The 25548-nt window shown below is 48.6% G+C and overlaps 1 protein-coding gene across 3 annotated transcripts in view; it reads right to left on the bottom strand.

Annotated features, from left to right (window-relative positions):
* The window catches only part of sh3pxd2b (SH3 and PX domains 2B), a 386931-nt gene that overhangs the window by 181716 nt on the left and 179667 nt on the right, over positions 1-25548 (bottom strand). For all 3 annotated transcript variants that reach the window (XM_072512130.1, XM_072512131.1, XM_072512132.1), the window contains one exon: positions 19198-19274. In XM_072512130.1, the coding sequence (XP_072368231.1) occupies positions 19198-19274 (77 nt within the window). The remainder of the gene's footprint in view (positions 1-19197; positions 19275-25548) is intronic.

Genomic DNA, 25548 nt, shown 5'->3' with positions numbered 1-25548 from the left:
TATATTACTCTGTCTCGTTACCTAGATCATTAATGTAGAGCGTAAATAACGGAGGACCGAGCACTGATCCTTGAAACACTCAGTCTGCCAACTTGTAAATGTCCCATTTATCCCCATACTCGGCTTCCTGACAGTTAACCAATCCTCTATCCATGCTAATATTTCACCCCAAGCCCATGAGCCCTTACCTTGTGTATTAACCTTTGTGTAGCACCTTATAGATAATCTTTTAAAAATCCAAATATATTACATCTACAGGTTCTCTTCATCTACCAGTTACATCCTCAAAAGTCACTAATAAGTTTATCAAACACAATTTCTCTTTTGTAAAACAATGTTTACTTGCCTCATCATACCAGACTTTTCTATGTGCTTTGTTAGGACGACCTTAATAATAAATTCCAGCACTTTCCCGATGACTGATATCAGACTAACTGGCCTGCAGTTCCTTTTTAGCGCCCTGGGGTGTAGGCCTAGGTCCAGGAGATTTGTCAGTTTTCAGTCCTCTAATTTCTCTCGCACTTTTTCTCTGTTGATATTAATTATCTTATTTGCGTGCTATTATTAGTCCCGAGGTCATCCTTTATTTGGGGTATGTAACTTGTGCCACCAAGGTCCTTTCGCACTCCTGTCCTTATGCATCCTTTATCATCAGGGCCACTACTCATTTTTGTAAACCATTTGCCTGTCACTTGGAAATGTTGGAAAACTTAGAATATTTATTCCCAACCTTGGTCACCTTGTAGCCATGTTTTGCAATGGTGATTATCTCTAAATCGTTTATTTCAATTGTGTCACTAGTTAATTTATTTTATTGCGGTTTCCCTTTACATTCAAATAAAGTGATTTCAATTCATTTACTTTTACTACTATTCCCTGCATAGCCTTACTCTGTGATGCAATATTACCATTAAATACTCTGTCCCTACTTGTCGCACTCGGTTGTTGTTGTTTTTACCCACATCAATCTACTTTTCTATTGCCTCATTTTGTCTTTGGATTTTTAAATCTCCCTTCACCTGAATCCTCCTCCTCCTTTTCTGTTAGTATCAAACAAATTTTCCTCAGCCTGACCATATTTCCTGCTGCACTTGTCATGCTTGTAGACTCTGCCCCTTCCTGCCATGCTCGGTTTACTATTACCTATATCGCTACCCTCCAATGTTGCTTGTCCTTTCTCATTGATTTTCAAAACCACCCGCAGGTAAACCTTCCCCACACCATACTTTTTACTTTTAAACTCTCTCTACAGCCCAAATTATATGTCTCACCAAGGCACGGATTCCAGCATGTTTCACGTGAAGGCCACCCCAGCGGTACTCTTTTTTTTTTCACCCATACTGCTGCCAATGCCCCACAAGTTGAAAACCATTTCTTCCACAACAATCTTTGAGTCACACATTCAACTCCTTCTTATTTATCCGATGCCAATTTATTCGAGGCTCGGGCAGTAATTAATTACCTTTGCGGCTCTTGGTTTTTAAATTTATTCCCCAGCTGCTCATTCCCCCTAGAAAAACCTATTTCTTACTCCTATCTAGGTTATTGATATCTACATGCACCAGAACAATTGGATTCTTTTCCTACTCTATGTTCGCCTCCAGTTGCAGATGTTTTAAACCCTCAACCTGGGTAGCCATTGACACTCATGCACTCAGCTGCAGAGAACACTATCTATCCCCCAACTGTGCTGCCCCATTACAACTACATTATTTTATTATTCCCCCGCTTTAATGGAAATCTGCACCACAATGCCATAGTCAGTTGGCCAATAGAGCTTCATCCACACAAGCTGCACGATCCTTGAACCTGTTGGACAATTGCAGGGGCTGCAGACCCTCCATTATTTCCGTGTGGGTCTCCAGCCTCTCTTGCAAACATATCCTTCTGTACCGGACTATGGATCAAATACAAAGTTCCTTGCCCAAGTAATATTATTGCCCCCAGAACAAAATGTCACACTTTCTGAAGCTCAGACTCCACATCATTGACACTGAGCCAAAGTTCCTCAAACTACAGACAATTACTGAAGATGTGGTTGTCCTGGATCAGCTCAGAGTCCACGAGCACTCACTTGTTACAGCTGCAACACTTAACCTGCCCTGCATCTTTATTGTGTTTTATTTAACTAATTTGGTTTCCAGTTTAGGAATATGGCTCAACTGTTATCTGTAGTTATATTAAGTAGCTTAACTAGTTAAGCAATACATTTAATGCAATATTTATATTTTTCCAGTACCGGTTTAAATTACTAGAAGAATTGTAGCCACCTAAAGTGGCCAACTCCCGATTTAAAATGGCGAACGGCAAAGGCTGATGGGAAAGTCAGCCAACAAGACAGAACCCAGCGGCTGCAGGTTTGCTGTGTATTTACCTCTGCAAAAACCAGACAACATCACGACCATCGGCATAACAAAGTAACAGCCATCTGCATACAGATGAGCAATCCCCGGGAACAATAAATGACATTTTGGACACACAAAGCAAAGCCAGACTCCTCGGCGCCAGCAGGAGCCAAAACAAAGGAGGTGAACGAGCACCTCAAGGCCGCCCATCGATCAGGGAACCGCTCCAGTATTGGAGAAAATCGAACCAAGCGATTGGGACAAAGTCCAATCACTTGGGACCAGGTACAGGGTCCTCCCTGAAAGGCATGAAGCCCCTGGGGACTATAAGAGTTGAGCCCCAAGTTCAAATCGCTCTCTCTTCACCTCTCTTCTTCCTGCCCAGGTCACCCAGCAACAACGAACCAACATTGACCGTGACCGGTGCAGTGACTCCACTGATCATCAAAACCCGTAAGTCTTAATTCAACACTCGCTACGAGATAGGCGCTCCTAGCTACCAATCCGTATCAACTTCGAATCCCGCAGACTCAGAACCCGAACGAAAGGCCATTTGTTGCCCTGACCTGGTGGGCCAGTTCAAAGTTAAGTATAGGCCTGTTAGTTGTAGAAGTAGCTTAGACGTAGAATTTGTGCATGAGTAGCGATTACGGTGTATAATAAATGTGCTTTGATTTAAATCTTACTAATCGGTGTATTGGGTTATTGATCATTATTCGGACTTGAACCTCGTGGCGGTATCGTAAAGATACCTGGCGACTCGAGAGCAAAGGTAATAAAACAGAGCAATTGAACCAAGGAGAAAATCAGCAACAGAATAAATTCTCAAAATGCACGAATACCTGCTCACCTGATAACTGGATTTGCACATTCAACAGCTAGTTGAGTTGAAAAAAAAAGGTACACAAAGCAGCAACTCTTTCCCCCTCTGCACCCAATTCCCATGATGTGGAGATGCCGGCGTTGGACTGGGGTGAGCACAGTACGAAGTCTTACAACACCAGGTTAAAGTCCAACAGGTTTGTTTCGATGTCACTAGCTTTCGGAGCGCTGCTCCTTCCTCAGGTGAATGAAGAGGTCTGTTCCAGAAACACATATATAGACAAATTCAAAGATGCCAAACAATGCTAGGAATGCGAGCATTAGCAGGTGATTTAATCACCTGCTAATGCTCGCATTCCTAGCATTGTTTGGCATCTTTGAATTTGTCTATATATGTGTTTCTGGAACAGACCTCTTCATTCACCCGAGGAAGGAGCAGCGCTCCGAAAGCTAGTGACATCGAAACAAACCTGTTGGACTTTAACCTGGTGTTGTAAGACTTCGTACTGTGCCCAATTCCCAAGTTAGCACAATTTCCTGGTTGCACCCAATTCCCAAGTTAGCACACTTTCCTGGTTGCATTCAGTCTTCGTCATCTTCACTCTGTTCCCACTCTCAGATGATTTACATCACCTCTAAAGACACGTTTGCTAACAGTGCAGATTCTGATTTGAAAAATTAGAAATGAAGGAAGAGATTTAGCTAGGCTACAATGACTGTTGCTCGTTTTTACTTCAATAGCGAATGTTTTTATTTTACAGCATCTCGTTGCAAACACTTAGTAAATACAGTGCAAGACCTGCCAACTTGATCAACACTTCTCAGACAGTCATGGATTTAATTATCATTCCAGAACTTGTACACTTTGTTTCCATATCCTGGCATCACCAAGAGACTCTGCAGTAGCAGACAAGATGTTCAAACTCAGGTTCCACCTGCCTGTTATTTTGGAGAATAGTAGGGGGGACTTCCTAACATCAGTAAAGTACAAAGAACAAAGACAAGTACAGCACATAAACAGGCCCTTCAGCCCTCCAAGCCTGTGCTAATCATGATGCCCTAACTAACTACCCTTATTCGGTCCGTATCCCTCTATTTCCTCCCTATTTATGTATTCATTCAAATGCCTCTTAAATGTTGCTTAATGTGCCTGCTTCCACCACATCCTCTGGCAGCATCGTTCCAGGCACCCACTCCTCTCCGCATGAAAAACTTTTCTTTTTTTTTTAAACCAACAATTTTACTGAGGTATTTTTTGGCATTGTAAACAGTTACAGATTACAGAAATATGCAAACATCAACAGAAAACCAACATTTCAACCAAACCATAATGCATATACCCGCTCCTCCCCCACCTACACTCCCCGCCTGTTTATCCCTCCTACTCTACCCTAATCTCTTCCCCCCCCTCCCCCTGCTGACGTTCACTCTCCCGCAAAGAAGTCGATGAATGGTTGCCACCTTTGGGTGAACCCCAATACAGATCCCCTCAAGGCAAACTTGATTTTTTTCCATACCCAGAAAACTTGACATGTCCAAAAGCCATTGTCCGGTCTTCGGGGGTTTTGAGTCCCTCCATGCCAGCAGTATTCGTCGCTGGGCTACCAGGGAAGCAAAGGCCAGAACATCGGCCTCTTTCTCCCCCTGGACTCACGGGTCCTCCAAAACCCCGGATATTGCCACCCCTGGACTCATCACCACCCTTGTTCTCAGCACCCGAGACTTGACCCCCGCAAATCCCTCCCAGTACCCCCCAAGCTTAGGGCATGCCCAAAACATGTAGACATGGTTCGCTGGTCCTCCCGCGCATCTAGCGCACTTGTCCTCTACCCCAAAGAATTTGCTCATCCGAGCCACCGTCATGTGAGCCCGGTGAACGACCTTAAATTGAATCAGGCCGAGCCTGGCACACGTTGCGGTTGAGTTTACCCTACTCAGGACTTCCGCCCAGACCCCATCCGCCATCTCCCCGCCGAGTTCCTCCTCCCATTTGAGTTTCAGCTCCTCCGTCAGGGACTCTTCCCCCTTCATGAGCACCTTGTAAATATCCGAGACACTACCCTCTCCTCCAGAGACTATTCTGTCCTGAATTCTTATTGGCGGGAGGCGTGGGAAGGATGGGACCTGTCTACGTACAAAGTCCCGCACCTGTTAGTACTTAAAGTCATTTCCTCTTTCCAGCCCAGCTTTCACCTCCAACTCCCTCAAACTCGCAAAGCTCCCCTCCAGGAACATATCACCCACCCTCCTCACCCCCACCCGCCGCCATGCTCGAAACCCTCCATCCATGTTCCCAGGGGCGAATCGATGGTTATCACAAATTGGAGTCCAGACCAACGCCCCCACCTCCCCTGCATGCTTTCTCCACTGGCCCCAAATCCGCAGGGCCGCCCCCACTACCGGCCTGGTGGAGTACCTGGCCGGCGCAAGCAGTAGGGGAGCCGTGACCAGGGCTGCCAAACTGGTGCCCCTGCACGAAGCCGCCTCCACCCGCTCCCAGATAGACCCCGTACCCACCATTCACTTCCTTATCATGGGTATGTTAGCCGCCCAATAGTAGTTGATCAGGCTCGGCAATGCCAGTCCCCCCTCGCTGCGGCTCCTTTCAAGTATCGCCTTCCTAACCCGCGGGGATTTTCCCGCCCAGACAAAGCTCATGATGATTTTGCCGGTCCTTTTGAAGAAGGACTTTGGGATAAAGATCGGGAGGCACTGGAAGATGAACAGAAATCTAGGGAGGATTATCATCTTTACCATCCGCACCCTCCCCGCAAGTGATAGTGGGAGTGCATCCCATCTCAGAAACTCCCGCTTCATTTGATCCACCACTCTAGTCAAATTTAACTTATGTAACCTGCCCCAGTCTCGTGCCACCTGTATCCCCAAGTACCGGAAACTTTCCCCAACCAGCCTAAATGACAGCTCCTTCAGTCTATTCTCCTGGCCCCTTGTCTGCACTACAAACATCTCACTCTTGGCCGTATTTAATTTGTACCCTGAGAACCGGCCGAACTTCCTCAATGTTTCCAGTATATTTTCCATCCCGGCCAGTGGATCCGACACGTACAGGAGCAGGTAATCTGCATAGAGAGACCCTGTGCTCTTCCCTTCCTTCCTTTCCTTCCCTCCCCCCCCCCCCCTTCCTTTCCTTCCCCGCCCTCCCCCCCCCCCCCCAGTCATTCCCTTCCACCCCTTTGCAGCTCTCAGCGCAATCGCTAACGATTCTATGGCCAGTGCGAACAGCAACAGGGAGAGTGGGCATCCCTGCCTGGTCCCGCGATGTAGCCTGAAATAATCTGACATTATCCTGTTCATCCTTACGCTAGCTTTTGGGGCCTGGTACAATAGTCTGACCCAATTAACCAGTCCCTCCCCGAACCGTCCGAGTACCTTCCACAAATAGTCCCACTCCACCCGGTCGAAGGCCTTCTCAGCGTCCATTGCCACCACCATCTCCACCTCCTTGCTCGTCGGGGGCATCATGATCACATTAAGCAACCTTCTCAAGTTAGCTGTCAGCTGCCTGCCTTACACAAACCCCGTCTGATCGTCCCCAATCACCTCCGGTACGCAGTCCTCAATTCTAATCGCCAGGACCTTGGCATCTACATTGATCAGGGAGATCAGCCTGTATGACCCGCAGGATTCCGGGTCCTTGTCCCGCTTCAATATCAGCGAGATGGTGGCCTGCGACATCGGCAGCGGCAAGGTCCCTCACCTCATTAAAAACCCTAGACAGGACCGTCCCACTATTTCTGAGAACTTCTTGTAAAACTCTACTGGGTATCCATCCGGCCCCGGGGCTTTCCCCGACTGCATGGCCTTTAGGCCCCCCAGTACCTCCTCCGCTCTAATCGGGGCCCCCAGCCCGTCCACTAGTCCCCCGCCTACATTTGGGAAGGTTAGTCCGTCCAGGAACCGTTTAATCTCCTCCGGGGTTCTGAAGTGTAGAGCTCACTATAAAAGTCCCAAAACACCTTATTCAGTCCTGACGGGTCCTCCACTCTGCTCCCCTCCCCGTTCACCACCTTACTTCTTTCCCTGGCCGCCTCGCTCTTCCTGAGTTGCTGCGCTAGCAATCTGCTGGCCTTCTCCCCAAGCTCATACACCACACCCCTTGCCTTCCTAAGCTGTTCCATGGCTCTACTCGTGGATAGCACTCCCAGTGCCGCCTGCAGTCTCAGTCTCTCCCGGAGTAGGTCCTCCCCCGGGGTCCCCTCATGTGCTCCACGTCTATCCGGTGAATCTCCTTAACCAATCTATCCATTTCTGCTCTGTCCGTCCTATTCCCGTGAGCTCGAATTGAGATCAGCTTCCCCCTCACTACTGCCTTCAGCGCCTCCCACAGTGTCGCTGCTGAAACCTCCCCCGTATCGTACACCTGCAAGTAATTTTGCATGCACTTCCGCAGTCTCTCACATATCCCCTCCTCCGACAGCAATCCTACGTCTAACCTCCATTGCGGGCGTTGGTAATTCGCCCCACCGACCTGCAGGTCCACCCAATGTGGGGCATGGTCCGAGATAGCAATTGCAGAGTATTCCGTTTTCTTTACCTCCCCACACAGTCCCTGCTCAAGATAAAGAAATCAATCCTACAGTATACTGGGATCTTCTCCAGCACTCTTTTAATAAAGTCAGCGTCGTCCCAGTTCAGAGCATACATGTTCACCAGCACCACTCTCCTCCCCTCCAGCTTGCCCCTTACCATAAGGAACCTGCCCCCGCCGTCTGTGATTACGCCCTCCGCCTCAAATTGAACCCGCTTACTGATCATTTTTGCTACTCCCCTGGACTTAGAATCCAAGCCCGAGTGGAAGACCTGGCTGATCCAGCCCTTCCTTAGCCTAGTCTGTTCCGACACTTTCAAATGTGTCTCCTGCAACATAATTACGTCCGTCTTTAGAGCCCGCAAATGCGCAAACACACGTGCCCTTTTAACTGGCCCATTTAGTCCTCTGACATTCCAGGTGATCAGCCTGGTTGGGAGGCACACCCCCCCCCCACCACGCCGGTCAGCCATAACCTTTCTTGGGCCCGCTCCCGGCCCATGCACCACGCCGCTCTTGGCTCGCCTCTTGCCCACCTCCATCCCGACTTCCTCTCCATTACCTACTTCAGTTCCCTCCCACGTCAGCAGAATAACTTCCAGCCACCCCCCCCCCCTCCCCACCCTAGCAACATCTCCCGATAGCCCCACCCCTGCCATCTACTGGCTGTATTCTCTTCCCCCCCCCCCCCCCCCACCTGACTCCCTTGACTAGCCAATCTGCAAGCTGCCCAATAAATACAACACAAAGCACCTTTAAAGCAGTAAACAGTTGACCGTCAGTCCAGGCACAGTAGGCATCCCCCCAAACAATAACTAGCTTGGGTCCTTGTATCGGGACCAGCCCCTGATCCCTCGCGAAGCCCATCGCTTCTTCGGGCTCGGAGAAGTAGTGGTGTTGGCCCTGATGCGTAACCCAAAGACGAGGCGGGGAAGAGCAGACCAAACTTCACGTGCTTTTTAAATAGCACCTCCTTAACTTGTTGAAAGACTGCTCGACACCTGGCCACCTCCTGGCTTAGGTCCTGATAAATGCGAAGAACACTGTTATTCCACGTGCTGCTCTCAGCCCACCGCAACACCCGCTTTTTCTCCACAAACCTGTGGAACCTTATCACCATCTGCCTCGTCTGTACTCTGCTTCAGCCCCCATCAGCTGCATCAACAGGTCAGCCACAAACGCTGTGGCATCGGCTCCCTCAGCCTCTCCGGGAGGCCGATGATCCTCAGATTGTCTCTGTGGGCTCTATTTTCCAGCTCCTCCACTCTGTCCAGCAGTCTTCTCTGTCTCTCCTTCAGCCCATCGACTTCTAGTGCAGCAATCGTCTGCACATCCGCCTGCTCCTCCACCGCCTCTCCCAGCTCCTTAACTTTTTCGTCCTGCGCATCCAATCTCTGGTTCAACTGATCCACTGCCTTCTGAAGTGGGTCCAAGTTGTCCCACTTCAACGACTCAAAACTGCTTGTTATCACCTGCAGCATGTTTTCCAGCGCTTGCTGGATCGCCGGGTCCGAGGTCCGTAGGTCCGCCATCTTTGCTCCCGGGTCAGCTTCCGCTGCACCTTGCCTTTGTCCCTTTCTCTCCTGTTTTCGCTGCTTTCTGCTCTCCTGCGGTTCCATGGATCTCTGCCCATTCCTCAGCACTTCTGTGGCCGTCTTTCCAGCGCTCCACAGTCCCGCAAAACCGGGGAACCAGGTCCCCAAATCCAGCCGGAGTGAGAGCCACCGAATGTGCGGCTCACTCACTCATCACCGCCACCGGAAGTCTCTGCATGAAAAACCTAACCAGCGCATCTCTCTTAAACTGGAACCTGTGCCCCCTTGTAATTGACATTTCCCCCTTTGAAAAAAGCCTCCGACTATCCACTCTGTCTATGCCTCTCATAATTTTGTAGACTTCTATCAGGTCTCCCCTCAGCCTCCAACTTTCCAGTGAAAACAATTGTAGTTTATTCAACCTCTCCTCATAGCCAACACCCTCGAAACCAGACAACATCCTGGTGAACCTTTGTTGCACTCTCTCCAAAGCTTCCACGTCCTTCTGATAATGTGGTGACCAGAACTGCATGCAATACTCCAAATGAGGCCGAACCAAAGTTTTTATAGCTGGAACATGATTTTCCCAACTCCTGTACTCAATGCCCCAGCTGAAGAAGGCAAGCATGCCATATGCCTTCTTAATCAATTTGGCCAGCTGTGTTGCCGAACTGTGGACCTGCATGCCCAGATCCCTCTGTGTATGTTAATGTTCCTATGGGTTCTACCATTTACAGTATTATTCATAACTGGATCTGATCCTCCAAAATGAATCACCTCTCATTTGTCCAGATTAAACTTCACTTGTCATTTCTGTGCCCAAGTCTCCAAACATCTATATCCCTCTTACAATCTCGGCACTATCAGTCATTGGGTTGCTGTGGCTCGCACCTGTAATCCCGCTGTTGGGAGGCTGAGGTTGCTGGATTGCTTGAGGTCGGGAGTTCTGGGCTGTTGTCCTCTATGCTGATCGCGTGTCCGCACTAAGATCAGTGTCTACATGGTGCTCCCCGGGGATCCTGGGAACATCACGTGTGTTAAAGAGGGGTGAACCAGCCCAGGTGGGAAACGGAGCAGGTCAAAGCCTCCGTGCTGTTCAGTAGTGGAATAGTATCTGTGACAAGATACAGCAGTGCAGCCTGACCAATACAGCCAGACGCACTCTCACGGGCGGCAAGGTAGCACAGTGGTTAGCACGGTTGCTTCACAGTGCCAGGGTCCCAGTTTCGATTCCCAGCTTAGGTCACTGTCTGTGTGGAGTCAGCCTGTTCTCCCCGTGTCTGCATGGGTTTCCTCCCACAAGTCCCTAAAGATGTGCTGTTAGGTAATTTGGACATTCTGAATTCTCCCCATGTACCCGAACAGGTGCCAGACTGTGGCGACTAGGGGCTTTTCACAGTAACTTCATTGCAGTGTTAATGTGAGCCTACTTGCGACAATAAAGATTATTATTATTATAAAAGGTGTCACGGCCTGTTTAAAGAAGAGCAGTGGACCTTTCCTGGTGACACACCAACATTGATCTCTAACCAACATCAAAAACTGATCTAGCCATTTATTTAATTGCCATTTGAAGGAACCTGGTTGTGCACATATTGTCATCAATGTTCTAATGTTCCAACATTACAACAGTGGCTACATGTCAAAAGTACTTCATGAGCTGTTTCAGTGCTTTTGGACATCTTGTGATTGTGAAAGGCACTATCTAATAAAAAAACTAAATATTCCTTAAAAGCTGCTTGCAATTTAATTGCACCCAGGGGCAGAGAGGAAATCTGGCCCATACCCACCACTGTTCTGAAGTTTCTCCAGTCTGAAAAACAGGTCTTTTGTGAAAAAACAAATAGCTCCCACCAATCCATCTTCCTCCTTTATGCTTCCTTGGTGTATGCTTCAACAAAGTGTCTGTTTATATTCTTTGAAATTTACTCTGAAAAGTATCCAAACCAGAGAATTTCATAGCCCTTAAACTTAGTTCTCCGCCAAGTTGTGGAAAAATCCTGGTCCATAGAAAAAACCATTCTTTATTTGTTTGTGACCCACAGCTCCTGTGGTAGCCCTGCAACATTTATTGCTTCATAGTAGTCTCATGTAAACTGCCCCAACAGTCTGAAGCTATTAAAGAACAACCTCATAAAAAGGGCAAGGAATCTGCTTCTACACACACCATACATAGCAATGTTCTAGCATTCGGAACAAATGAGAGGTGAAGGCAAAACACTCCGATCTCCTACTAGCTTGTAAACAGTGCACCACCAAGTCTCTTTGATCGCTTGATTCAAAGAACTTTCAGCAAGGAATTCAAAGAGCAGCATAGAAAACACTTTGGCTACATTTATATCAGCAGGTTGGTATGTGTGAAATTTGCATGCATCACCCACAGAGAACCCACAACACTCTTATCGTACCCTACCAATGAGCAATGGAACTTTAAAGCATTGCGGAGAACAGGAGATTCCATTTTTAATTGATGCCACGTGCTAAAGCATTAAAAGAAAAATGCTCAAAACAACAAATTCTAATTTCTTTTATTCCTTCCAGACATCTACAATGATAAGTTACTTCACTCTATTTGCATCAAATTTATGCATAATTTAGGGCCAACCTTATTTTAAAACAATGCGGTTGATAAGACTTTTGTTAGGCCAAGAACATCGAGGCACATGGTGCAAAAGTAGATTAATACAAAACAGCTATGATCTAATGCAACATGGAACAGACTCAAGGGCCTGGATTTTCTGGCCCTGCTGAGGCGAGTTTCCTGGCAGAGGATGCGGTGAGCCATTCAAATCCCTGTTAACTTCAATGAGAAAGGGCCTGAAAATCCCATCCCTTACAAGGTGTATGAATATACGCCTGTTTGTGCTTTCCTGGGGTAAGAATACATCAGTGAACTGGTGCAAAACAATTTCCAGCTCCCATCGATCATACAGTGCAGCAATGCATTTTGAACTGAACATTGGGTGGACTGTATAACTTTGACAATATTTCTACATCTCTATATTTGCTGTGTTGATGCGAATATGGGGGACAATATAAAAACCTACCTCTTGACACATTTTGTGAATTGCAATTTAGCTGTAACTTTGCAACCTACTCAGTATAAATATCTTTGATCAGAATATTTTACCTGGATAACAAAAGGTGCCAACAGGACAAACTAACAGAGGTTGGCAAATTTTGGAAACATGTGCATTAACCGTTACAAATTTAAAAAAAAACACTGTCTAGTGCATGATGATTGCAATAGTAGTGTTAATAGCAAACTTAAAAAACAAATGAGTCTAAGATATTAGCGCTTTATGTATACAACAATGAGATGAGCTTAACAAACCATAAGCTGTGAAATCAGAAATAACTGAGGCAAGTCTCAACTGTTACTGTTAAATTGATGCCAAATATTATATCGACAAGGTTTTGTTGACATGCGTTCACAAGATAGATTATTATATCCTACTTACAGTGGGATTTACAATTTGTATAGAAATCAGCACACCTGCCAAGGCTTGCCATATAACTTTAAGTACTAGCTTCAATATGATGTACCTTCAGACCAATAGTATTTAAACATTATTTAAGCATTACAGTGCAACGCACACCCACCTGGTACTGTTATGTATGGTTCTGAAGCTTCCACAAATACTCAGTTTGGATAAAGAACCCTTACTCTACAGATGTAATCTTGGTGGGTTTCAATATTCATGATATGGACTGGGGTGGGCACAGTAAGCAGTCTCACAACACAGGTTACAAGTCCAACAGGGTTTACTTGAAATCACAAGCTTTTGGAGCGCTGCTCCCTCATCAGGTGAAGTCTGGAGTTGAGAGACTTCTTACGGTTTTGATATTGCTGTTGATATTGGTCTATCATGTTGCTTAACCACCAACAATAAATTAACAGTTTTAATTGTGTGTAGTTCATATACAATATATGATTATGTTAAACAGAGTTATCTACAACTTGCACTCGTTAATACCTGGCCAAATGTTCTTGCAATTTAAGTGAGAATACATGTTTCCAAAGATTAAGAGGCAAATATTCTGCTGCTCAGGAAAGGCACAGTGGAATTTTACCCCTATAGGCGTGGGGAACAACAGGTTAACAAGCAGTCACATAAACTGAATGTTTATCATTGGATATTTGCAAATTAAATGGATATTAGGTTACAAAACTATATTTTCCCAAACATTTCATTTTGATGTGCCAAAGAGGAGGACTCAAGGCTCTATAGTATTTTCATCCTGATGAGATGTGCAAGTGGTGCAATATGTGCTCCAATATCATTTGGCTTCCATACGGTCTGTTCATAAACAAATATTATCTTGGCCGGATTTTCTTTTGCCTCGTATTGCTTTTCTAGTACTGGGGTGGTCCATGGAGTGAAGCAATTCAGTTATTTTTTGCACACCCAATTTTCAGCGGGAAATAATTCCGGCAACCACAAGTGCCTACCCAAATAGGAGTGGACTTGTTCTAATTAAATGGTAACCATAGAGTGACTTCATATGTCACTTTATTTTCATTATTACCGTACCAACATTAGATGCAAGTCACACAAGCATTCTACGGACACGCTCTCATAATAGGGCTACTGCAGGGAGGTCCGTTAGCTCAGTTGGCTGGGCGGCTGATGTGATGCAGAGTGACGCCAACAGCGGGATTCAATTCCCATACCAGCTGAGGTTAGCAAGAAGGCCCCCCCCTTCTCAAACTTGTTCCTCACCCGAGGTGTAGTGACCTTCCACCACCAGTCTGCCCTCTCTCTCTCTCTCACACACACACACACCACACACTTTGGTCCTCTGGGACTATGGCCATTTTCGCTGCAGGAAGTTTAGACATTTAAAATGTCCACTCAAGTGAATCAAGTCAGTCTCAAAACAATTATTGTACTGCTTTCTGTCAACAACTTGTATCTATATAGCGCTTTTACAGTAATGAAATGTCCCAGAGCACTTCCAAAAGAACATTAGAAAATGAAGTAAAACAAGTCGCAAATAAAATACTGGGTCAGATTACTTAGTCAGGGATAAAAGGGTGTCTTATGGAAGAAAGCAAGGTTGGGTATCGGGTGATAGCTCGGGTTTGGGGTCTAGGCAACTGAAGGCACGGCAACCAATGGTGGAACTTCTGAAATTGGGGATGCTCATAAGGCCTGATATAGAGGAGCATAGGGCGGGATTCTCCGCTCCCGGGATCATGCGCCGCGCCAACCCACGGCATGCGCAGTTGGGGCAGCCCAATCCTGCGCATGCGCCCGCCCCTCACCAATATGGCGCCGGTGTTCTGGGGCCGCTCGCGGAAGGAGGTAGGCCCGGGGGGGGGGGGGGGGGGGGGGGGGGGGAGAAGAGGCCAGCCCACCGATTGGTGGGCCCCAATCGCGGGCCCGACCCCATCGGACGCCCCCCCCCCCCCCCACCCCGGTGAAGGAGCCCCCCTCCCTCCCGCCACAGGCCACCCCCCCCCCCCCCCGGGGGGTGTTCTGGGGCCGTTCGCGCCGATTCTCCGAATGGCCCGGCACGAATCGCGCGCCGCTGGTTTCGGGGAGGTGGGAGAATCGCATGCGGGGGTCGGGCAGCGTGGCACGATCCGCGCCCAAAGATTGTGGAACGTGCGGCTGGAGAAGATTGCAGAGATTGGAAAAGGGCAATTGCGGTCATGGAAGGATTTGCTGGTATACAGAGGCCCATCCCTTCTATTTACTCAACAGGTAGTCAGCTCCTTTATGCTGCTGCAGAATCCCTCCGATTCAGTTAAATATGCTATATAAATGCAACATGTTGCAATTACTTTTACAACAATACCTTATATTTAAATAATAACTTTATTGTAGTATAGCATTTCAAGGTACATCACAGGCTGGGCGGCATGGTGGCACAGTGGTTAGCACTTCTGTCTCCCGGCATGGAGGACCCGGGTTCAATTCTGGCCCCGGGTCACTGTCAGTGTTAATTTTGCACAGTCTCCCAGTGTCTGTGTGGGTCTCACCCCCACAACCCAAAAGGATGTGCAGGGTCGTGGATTGGCCACGCTAAATTGCTCCTTAATTGAAAAAATTTATAATAATTGGGTTAAATTCATATTGAAAAAAGGAGCTGCATCACAGGAGCATTAAAGAAATGCCGACACGGAGCCAAACAAAGAGCAATTTAAAAAGGGAGGTTTAGTGTGTGTGTGTGTGGTGTGTGGTGTGGGGGGGGGGGGAGAGAGAAGAGAGAGAGAGAGGAGAGAGAGAGAGAGAGAGAGAGAGAGAGAGAGAGAGAGAGAGAGAGAGAGAGAGAGAGAGAGAGAGAGAGAGAGAAAGCAAGATTTTACAAAATCTAATCAGATTATTTGGGGCTGGTTTAGCTCCATGGGCTAGACAGCTGGTTTATGATGCCGAACAAGGCCAGCAGCATGGGTTCAATTCCCATACCAGCTGAGAATTCTGAATTCTCCGTGTACCCGAACAGGCGCCGGAATCTGGCGACTAGGGGCTTTTCACAGTAACTTCATTGAAGTGTTAATGCAAGCCTCCTTGTGACAATAAAGGATCTTTATCTTTTTTTAATCTTTTACTGAAAAATGGAATGCTGGATATACTAATGATGTTTGGGATATATATTCTGTCAGAACTCCCTGAGGTAATTGCAGACTCATCAGTCTTACATTAATACAATATAAAAATAATAGAATCAGAGAGGTGCAAAAGGGCATAATATAGGGCGGGATTCTCCGCTCCCGGGACTAAGTGCCCGCGCCGTCGCGTTTCACGACGGCGCAAACAGGGCCCGGGACACAACCTATTCTGGCCCCCATAGGGGGCCAGCACGGCGCTGGAGATGTTCACGCCGCTCCAGCGTAATTACGCGGCGCCAAAAGTGAAAAGAAAGAGTTGCTGTCGAAGCTTTTTGTTTTGCACTCATCAGGCTAGATGCAAGAATGCCAAATTTCAACGGGGACCGTCTGTATTACATGAGAATAGGAGTGCTGATTGAATGGAAAGTCAACTCGGATTGGTTGAAGCATTGCCAAGGCAAATTCTCCCGGGAGTTAATGCTAATCCCCCGAGGCTGATTTCGCAATTGGCGATCGGGCAGAGAATCCCTTTTTTACGACAAAATCAGGGGCGCCGCCTGTTTGACGCAGGTTCCGCATACTCTGCCCCTTCCAAAACAGCATCATCCCGGAGCGCTGGGTCGCCCTCAGTCGTCGATTTATTTTCCATGTAAAACACCACAGATCCTCCGCACTTAGCCTCAGAATCGGAGAATCTGGCCCGTAATGTGTGGACATATTAGTTTGCCTGCAGAGAGGTCTCTGCATATGAGTGTATTAACTTATCGCAAATGTAAGAGATTTACATTGCAAACCCATAATCATAAATTGGTTGTTAGTGTAATGCTTAGCATACTTTGCATTGTTCAGCAAATGTCCAATCGCGGAATCACATCCAACGTTAGATATTATGGGCGGGGATTCTCTAATAATGGGGCTATGTCCCCATGCGGGAGTGAAAACCGGCACCAACCACTCCGGCGTCAACAGTTCCAAAGGTGATGAACTCTCCCCTTCCTAGGGGGCTAAGTTGGTGGTGCAGTGGTCCCCACAGCTCCAGCCAGCGTGGAACAGCCAGCATGAGTTAACGCATGCTCAGATCGGCCGGCGTGATTGCGCGCAGTGCAATGCCATATCGGAGGCCGTATGTCCCAATGACCAGAGATCATATCAAACCGCATGCGCGGAAACCGGCCAGCGTATTTTCGCACATGCGCGCTATGGCTGGATATTTCCGCACATGCGCGGGGATTCTCTTCTCTGCACCGGCCCCCCGGGCAATATGGCGGAGCCCTACAGGGGCACGGTGCGGAGTAAAGTAGGCCCCCACAGAAACAGCCCACCTGCCGATCGGTAGGCCCCGATCGCGGGGCCAGGCCACCGTGGCCCCCCCCCCCTCCCCCCCGGGGTCGTTCCCCCCCCCCCCTCCCCCACCCGGGGTCAGATCCCCCCACCCCCTTGCAGGATGGCCCACGCCCACACACCTTCCAGGTCCCGCCGTGTGGGGCCCCCGAGTAACCCACGCCGGCGGGATTCTGCCAAACCCGTCTGCCACTCGGCCCATCGGGGCCCGGAGAACCGCTGTAAACAGCCCCCGACCGGCACGGCGGGAATCCCGCAGGTGCCCGAGAATCGGCGCCAGAGAATCCCGGCCTATGTTCCTGGCTTTGCCAGTATGGGTTCGTTGAGTCAGTACTCGGTCTAATACGGTTTGATATGATCTCTGGTCATTGGGACATACGGCCTACGATATGGCATTGCACTGTCATTGAAATTCCTATACCACATTACTCATTTGTGTGGTAGGCAGAACATCATTTTGGCTTGAAAGCAGCATCCTTTTAGTGGAAAGCATTTGAGTTGCCATTGCATAGAAATGTCATGCAAAAGCATTTGAGTTGCCATTGCATAAAAATGTCATGCAATGACTATCTTCACCAGTTGCTCAAACTTTTAAGATGCTTTACACTTCTAGAGTAATAGAAGGTAGACTGGTGACTTTTCAAATTCAGAAGAGGTGACCTTTGGCTCATTCGGGAGTACACACGAAACACAGCGAGCGATAATCTGACTGGGGTAGCCATTATCCCGCAGGATAGCTTTGATGTGCCCTATTTTGGCATCACGCTTGCAGTGTGAGCAAATGGCTTGGCCTTAGTTCTGACATTACCAATAACGCCAATCTTGTAGTGCATGGAGCTGGAAGATTCCAAAAGCTGACAAATGAAGGGATGCTTGCAGTAGAATTTGTAGAAGAGCTGAGGCGGGTTCAGGGATCAGCAACATTATGCAGTCTTGGTGAAGGAACAAGTACATGACAGGAAGCTCATCTCAAGACCAAATAGGATACCAAGTTTGCAAACAGTCTGGTTTAGACAGTTGTCAGAGAGAGAGAGAGAGAGAGAGAGATGGAGTTTGTGGCTGGGAGTAAAGACAATGCCTTCAATTTTCCCAAAAAATAGTCGGAGGAAATTTCTGCTCATCCAATACTGGATAAGCAGACTGACCATTTCGAGAAAGTGGAGGTTGGAAGGCTTGGTGGTGAAATAGAACTGTCACCAGCAAACATGTTGAACCTGATGCTCTGTTTTCAGATGTTGAATTGATGGGCAACATGGTAGGGGTGGGGGAGTTGCTGGTCAGAGGTAATCAAAAGGGCAGAGAAGATAGCAACCAGGTGACAGCACAACACCAGCTAGATGACAGTGGGAGGATTTAAATAAGGACAGTTTGATGAATCCTGTTAAAGGTTGCAACAAGAAGGACGAGTGACAGTTTACCATAGTCAAAGTAGCATATGATGTTATTTGCCACATTGCACAAAGAGATAATTCAGCACTCCTCAACAGTAAATCAACCTTCTTGCTGGAGCGCATATATTATTTGTTAGCTATTAATAACAAATTAAGATCTTCTGACTGGGGAACTGTCCAATCCATCATAGCTATGTTCACAAAAGAAATCCCTTGGCTGCTGCCTCACCATATATGTTGACATTATTGGCACTCAAAAGTTGTACAGACATTTTCATCCTGGAAAGAATCACTTTCACCCCGAGATAGAGGAGTCAATTCTATGAGCTGAAAATAGGTCATGCCGTGTAGAAGATACTTTTCTCTTTATCAGTTAGGAAAATGTAATATCCAGTAATGGGATTTAGGGGTCCTTTGCTAGTTAGGAAACTAGCAAGAGTACCAGTACATCGGACTACGAAAGTGCCATTATTGGTATGTTTTGGCACACGAATTGAGCACTTCCACAATTTTGGACAGTAATCTATTGTCCCACTTTCCTGTCTGCCGCCTCCCATGCTTTAACTGTCGATGGATCATTTGTCTCATTCGGAATTCTCAAAAGATCGCAAGTCAAAAATCAGCTCCAGTTCATGGTCTCCCCTCCTGAACTTACCCTGCAGTATTCATCGATTGGTTTCAGCCGCTTGACTGCAACATCCCTGATATGACTTCGTCTGAAGAGGATTTTACCTGCAAAGAAAACAGATAGCATCTTCTCAGCAAATGTCAGAGACAAATGACCCTTCGTCACATCCTGCAAGTCAGAAGCAACAGTGCCTACCCTTTGCGTTCACTTTGCTAATCTAGGAAGAAGTCAAACATTCAATTCCTTCAACCATATATTGGGGACACCTGGATGTCAATATCTGTGCAAATTACATTGAAATCTTTTTCCCATTGCTCCTGGAAATTTGCTACAAGCAATTTTGTTGCTGTGAAGATTGTTCAAATAACCAAGATCTCAAAACAGCAACAAAAAAACTGTAGGGAATGCTTTTCATTGAGCTGCTTACCCATAAGTCATAGGAGCAGAATTAGGCCACTTGGCCCATCAAGTCTGCTCCGCATAACTCTTCAATAAGGGAATCAATTAGAAACTTGGGTATGGTAGATTAGGTTGCACACATCGAAAATAAAGCAAACACCAGTGGGCGCCACCATGGAAAGGTAGTGACATCATAAATACAAAATATTCAAATACTTTTATGCAGTCGATTCTAAAATTCTTCTGTGCTTTTTGTACATTGTTATTGTGCAGAACATAATAGAACAACCAAATATTGCTGAAGATGATTTGGGCTGGTTTCTTTTGCGCATGTGGTCTGGATAGCTCTTAGGGATAACTCGGTGTATTGCATCAATGTGCAGCAGATAATCAATCCAAACAAGACTTGTGTTTAAAGAGCTACCTTTCGACTTCCGGGTGCGGCGATGACCAGCTAAGTCGCACGTTTCGGCAGCTCCCGGTGGAACGGACATTTGGGCTCTTAATAGGAGCCCCCACGGCAATTTTAACGGCTAAAAACACTGTGCGGTAAACCAGAAGGGAATCCCCCCTGGACACGGATGGAAAAAGGAGGAAAGTGGCCAGATTGCAATGGATCCTCTAGAGCAGCGGCCAGGAAGGCAGGCACAAAGCAAGACGGCGTCGGAAGGTGGCAGTTTAATATGGGGCCCTGACCAACAAGAGTTCCTGCGGCGCTGCGTGGAAGAACTTAAAAAGGAGATGAAGAAGGAGCTGTTGGCCCCGATATTACAGGCGATTGAAGGGCTAAAGGAGGAGCAAAAGACCCAGGAGCGGGAGCTTCGGTTCGTGAAGGCAAAGGCCGCTGAGAATGAGGACGAAATACAGGGCCTGGTGGTGAAGACAGAGATGCACGAGGCACAACACAAAAGGTGTGTGGAAAGGCTGGAGGTGCTGGAGAATAATGCGAGGAGGAAGAATTTAAGGATTCTTGGTCTTCCCGAAGGTGCAGAAGGGGCGGACGTCGGGGCATATGTGAGCACGATGCTGCACTCGTTAATGGGATCGGAGTCCCCGACGAGCCCGTTGGAGGTGGAGGGAGCTTATCGAGTTATGGCGCGAAGACCGAGGGCTGGAGAAATTCCTGGAGCCATAGTGGTGAGATTTCTCCGATATAAGGACAGAGAGATGGTCCTCAGATGGGCAAAGAAAACCCGGAGCAGTAGGTAGGAGAACGCGGTGATCCGCGTATATCAAGATTGGAGTGCGGAGGTGGCGAGAAGGAGGGCAAGCTTTAATCGGGCCAAGGCGGTGCTGCACAAAAGGAAGGTTAAATTTGGAATGCTGCAGCCGGCAAGACTGTGGGTCACACATCAAGGGAAGCACCACTACTTTGAAACGGCAGAAGAGGCGTGGACATTTATTGTCGAGGAGAAACTGGAATAAACGGGCTAGAAAAAGAACGTTTGGGACAAAGTGGTGGGGTGATTACGTTGGGTGAAGGGGGGAGAAAAGGGGGAAGAGATGATTTCCCAAGTTGTTAATCCTGCGACCCTGTAACTTTTCCCCACTCCCCATGTTGTGGGGGAGGGGGGTGGGGGGGGGTGGGATGAGGATGAGGAGCTGGGGGTGCCGGCCATTGGGGGCGGGGCCAAATGGGAAGCGCGGGCTTTGTTCCCGCGCTATGGTAATCATGGCAGGAACAGGGAAGCAGGAAGGAGGGGGCCTCGCACAGTGGGAGCCGAGGTCACGGGGGGAAGCCGAGGTCGGCCAGAGTTTGCTGACTTCTGGGAGCAACATGGGGGGTGCAATTATGCTAGTGGGGGATCTAGCGGGGGGGGGGGGTGTTAACTGGGTTGCTGCTGCTGGGGAGAAGGGGGAGCTGGTATGGGGTGGGGTGGTCGGGGCGGGAGGGCGCCGTTGGGGGGAGATAAGGCTACGTGGGAACCGGGTGAGGAGCTGGATTGAAAAAGGAGATGGCTAGTCGACAAGGGGGGGGGGGTAAAGAGCCCCCCAACCCGGCTGATCATGTGGAATGTGAGAGGGCTGAACGGGCTGATTAAGAGGGCACGGGTACTCGCACACCTAAAGAAACTTAAGGCAGATGTGGTTATGCTGCAGGAGACGCATCTGAAACTGATAGACCAGGTCAGACTACGCAAAGGATGGGTGGGGCAGGTATTTCATTCGGGGCTAGACGCAAAAAACAGGGGGGGGAGGGGGCTATATTAGTGGGGAAGCAGTTAATGTTTGAGGCAAAGACCATAGTGGCGGATAGTGGGGGCAGATACGTGATGGTGAGTGGCAGATTGCAAGGGGAGGTGGTGGTCTTAGTGAACGTATATGCCCCGAACTGGGATGATGCCAATTTTATGAGGCGTATGTTAGGGCGCATCCCGGACCTAGAGGCGGGAAAGTTGGTAATGGGTGGAGATTTTAATACGGTGAAGGACCCAGGGCTGGACAGATCGAGGTCCAGGACCGGAAGGAGGCCAGCTGCAGCTAGGGTACTCAAGGACTTTATGGAGCAGATGGGAGTAGACGACCCCTGGAGATTTAGTAGACCTAGGAGTAAGGAGTTTTCGTTTTTCTCCTATGTCCACAAAGTTTATTCACGGATAGACTTTTTTGTTTTGGGAAGGGCACTGATCCCGAAGGTGACGGGGACGGAGTACACGGCTATAGCTATTTCGGACCACGCTCCACATTGGGTGGACCTGGAGATAGGGGAGGAAAAAGAACAGCACCCTCCCTGGAGAATGGACATGGGATTATTGGCAGATGAGGGGGTGTGTTTAAGGGTGAGGGGGTGTATTGAAAGGTACTTGGAACTCAATGATAATGGGGAGGTACAGGTGGGAGTGGTCTGGGAGGCGTAGAAGGCAGTGGTTAGAGGGGAGCTGATATCTATCAAGGCACATAAAGGAAAGCAGGAGGGTAGGGAAAGGGAGCAGTTGATGAAAGAACTTTTGAGGGTGGACAGACAATATGTGGAGGCACCGGAGGAGGGACTGTACAGGGAAAGGCAAAGGCTACATGTAGAATTTGACTTGTTGACTACGGGTAATGCAGAGGCACAATGGAGGAAGGCACAGGGTGTACAGTACGAATATGGGGAGAAGGCGAGCAGGTTGCTGGCCCACCAACTGAGGAAAAGGGAAGCAGCGAGGGAGATATGGGGGGGGGGGGGGGGCGGTGAGATGAGGAGGGAGAGATGGAGCGGGAAACGGAGAGAGTGAATGGAGTGTTCAAGGCATTTTATGAAAGATTATATGAAGCTCAGCCCCCGGAAGGGAAGGAGAGAATGATGTGCTTTCTGGATCAGCTGGAATTTCCTAAGGTGGAGGAGCAGGAGAGGGCGGGACTGGGAGCACAGATTGAGACGGAGGAAGTAGTGAAAGGGATTGGGAACATGCAGGCGGGAAAGGCCCCGGGACCAGACGGATTCCCAGTGGAATTCTATAGGAAATATATGGACTTGCTGGCCCCGCTACTGATGAGAACCTTTAATGAGGCTAGGGAAAGGGGGCAGCTGCCCCCGACTATGTCAGAGGCAACGATATCGCTCCTCCTAAAGAAGGAAAAAGACCCGCTGCAATGCGGGTCCTACAGGCCCATTTCCCTCCTGAATGTGGATGCTAAGATTCTGGCCAAGGTAATGGCAACGAGGATAGAGGATTGTGTCCCGGGGGTGGTTCATGAGGACCAAACTGGGTTTGTGAAGGGGAGACAGCTGAACACAAATATACGGAGGCTGCTAGGGGTAATGATGATGCCCCCACCAGAGGGGGAAGCGGAGATAATGGTGGCAATGGATGCCGAGAAAGCATTTGATAGAGTGGAGTGGGATTATTTGTGGGAGGTGCTGAAGAGATTTGGCTTTGGAGATGGGTATATCAGATGGGTACAGTTGCTGTATAGGGCCCCGATGGCGAGCGTGGTCACGAATGGACAGGGGTCTTGATTATTTTCGGCTCCATAGAGGGACGAGGCAGGGATGTCCTCTGTCCCCGTTATTGTTTGCACTGGCGATTGAACCCCTGGCCATAGCATTGAGGGGTTCCAGGAAGTGGAGGGGAGTACTCAGGGGAGGAGAAGAACACCGGGTATCTCTGTACGCGGATGATTTGTTGTTATATGTGGCGGACCCGGGGGAGGGGATGCCAGAGATAATGCGGATACTTGGGGAGTTTGGGGATTTTTCAGGGTATAAATTGAACATGGGGAAAAGTGAGTTGTTCGTGGTGCATCCAGGGGAGCAGAGCAGAGAAATAGAGGATTTACCGTTGAGGAAGGTAACAAGGGGCTTCCGGTACTTGGGGATCCAGATAGCCAAGAATTGGGGTACATTACATAGGCTTAATTTAACGCGATTGGTGGAACAGATGGAGGAGGACTTTAAGAGATGGGACATGGTGTCCCTGTCACTGGCAGGTAGGGTGCAGGCGGTTAAAATGGTGGTCCTCCCGAGATTCCTTTTTGTGTTTCAGTGCCTCCCGGTGATGGTCACGAAGGCTTTTTTCAAAAGAATCGAGAAGAGTATTATGAGTTTTGTGTGGGCCGGGAAGACCCAGAGAGTGAGGAGGGGATTTTTGCAGCGTAGTAGGGACATGGGGGGGCTGGCACTACCGAGCCTAAGTGAGTACTACTGGGCCGCCAATGTTTCAATGGTGTGTAAGTGGATGGGTGAGGGGGAGGGAGCGGCGTGGAAGAGATTGGAGAGGGCGTCCTGCAGGGGGACTAGCCTACCCGCAATGGTGACGGCACCGTTGCCGTTCTCACCGAAGTAATACACCACAAGCCCGGTGGTGGTGGCTACATTGAAAATTTGGAGGCAGTGGAGACGGCATAGGGGAAAGACGGGAGCCTCGGTGCGGTCCCCGATAAGAAATAACCATAGGTTTGTTCCGGGGAGAATGGATGGGGGATTTGGAGCATGGCAAAGAGCCGGGGTAGCACAATTGAGAGATCTGTTCGTAGATGGGACGTTTGCGAGTCTGGGAGCGCTGACGGAAAAATATGGGTTGCCCCAAGGGAATGCATTTCGGTATATGCAACGGAGGGATTTTGCAAGGCAACAGGTGAGGGAATTCCCGCAGCTCCCGACGCAGGAGGTGCAGGATAGAGTGATCTCAGAGACATGGGTGGGGGATGGTAAGGTGTCGGACATATATAGGGAAATGAGGGACGAGGGGGAGATCATGGTAGATGAGCGGAAAGGGAAATGGGAAGAAGAGCTGGGGGAGGAGATTGAGGAGGGGCTGTGGGCTGATGCCCTACGTAGGGTAAACTCATCGTCCTTGTGTGCCAGGCTAAGCCTGATACAGTTTAAGGTGTTACACAGGGCGTATATGACTGGAGCACGGCTCAGTAAATTTTTTTGGGTAGAGGATAGGTGTGGGAGATGCTCGAGAAGCCCAGCGAATCACACCCACATGTTCTGGTCATGTCCGGCACTACAGGGGTTCTGGGTGGGGGTGGCAAAGGTGCTTTCGAAGGTGGTGGGTGTCCAGGTCGAACGAAGCTGGGGGTTGGCTATATTCGGGGTTGCAGAAGAGCCGGGAGTGCAGGAGGCGAGAGAGGCTGATGTTTTGGCCTTTGCGTCCCTAGTAGCCCGGCGCAGTATATTGCTTATGTGGAAGGAAGCCAAACCCCCAGGTGTGGAGACCTGGATAAACGACATGGCAGGGTTTATAAAGTTAGAACGGATCAAGTTCGTCTTACGGGGTTCGGCTCAAGGGTTCACCAGGCGGTGGCAACCGTTCGTCGACTACCTCACAGAAAGATAGAGGGAATGGAAAAAAAAACAGCAGCAACCCGGGGGGGGGGGGGGGGGAAAGAGAGAGAGAGAGAGAGAGAGAGAGAGAGAGAGAGAGAGAGAGAGAGAGAGAGAGAGAGAGAGAGAGAGAGAGAGAGAGAGAGAGAGAGAGAGAGAGAGAGAGAGAGAGAGAGAGAGAGAAAAAGGAACCGGACGGACTCTCAGGAATGTCATTGTATATG

This window comes from Scyliorhinus torazame, chromosome 7 (genome assembly GCF_047496885.1).
Source record: "Scyliorhinus torazame isolate Kashiwa2021f chromosome 7, sScyTor2.1, whole genome shotgun sequence".
NCBI lineage: Eukaryota > Metazoa > Chordata > Chondrichthyes > Carcharhiniformes > Scyliorhinidae > Scyliorhinus > Scyliorhinus torazame.
This window is presented reverse-complemented; position numbering and strand designations above follow the sequence as displayed.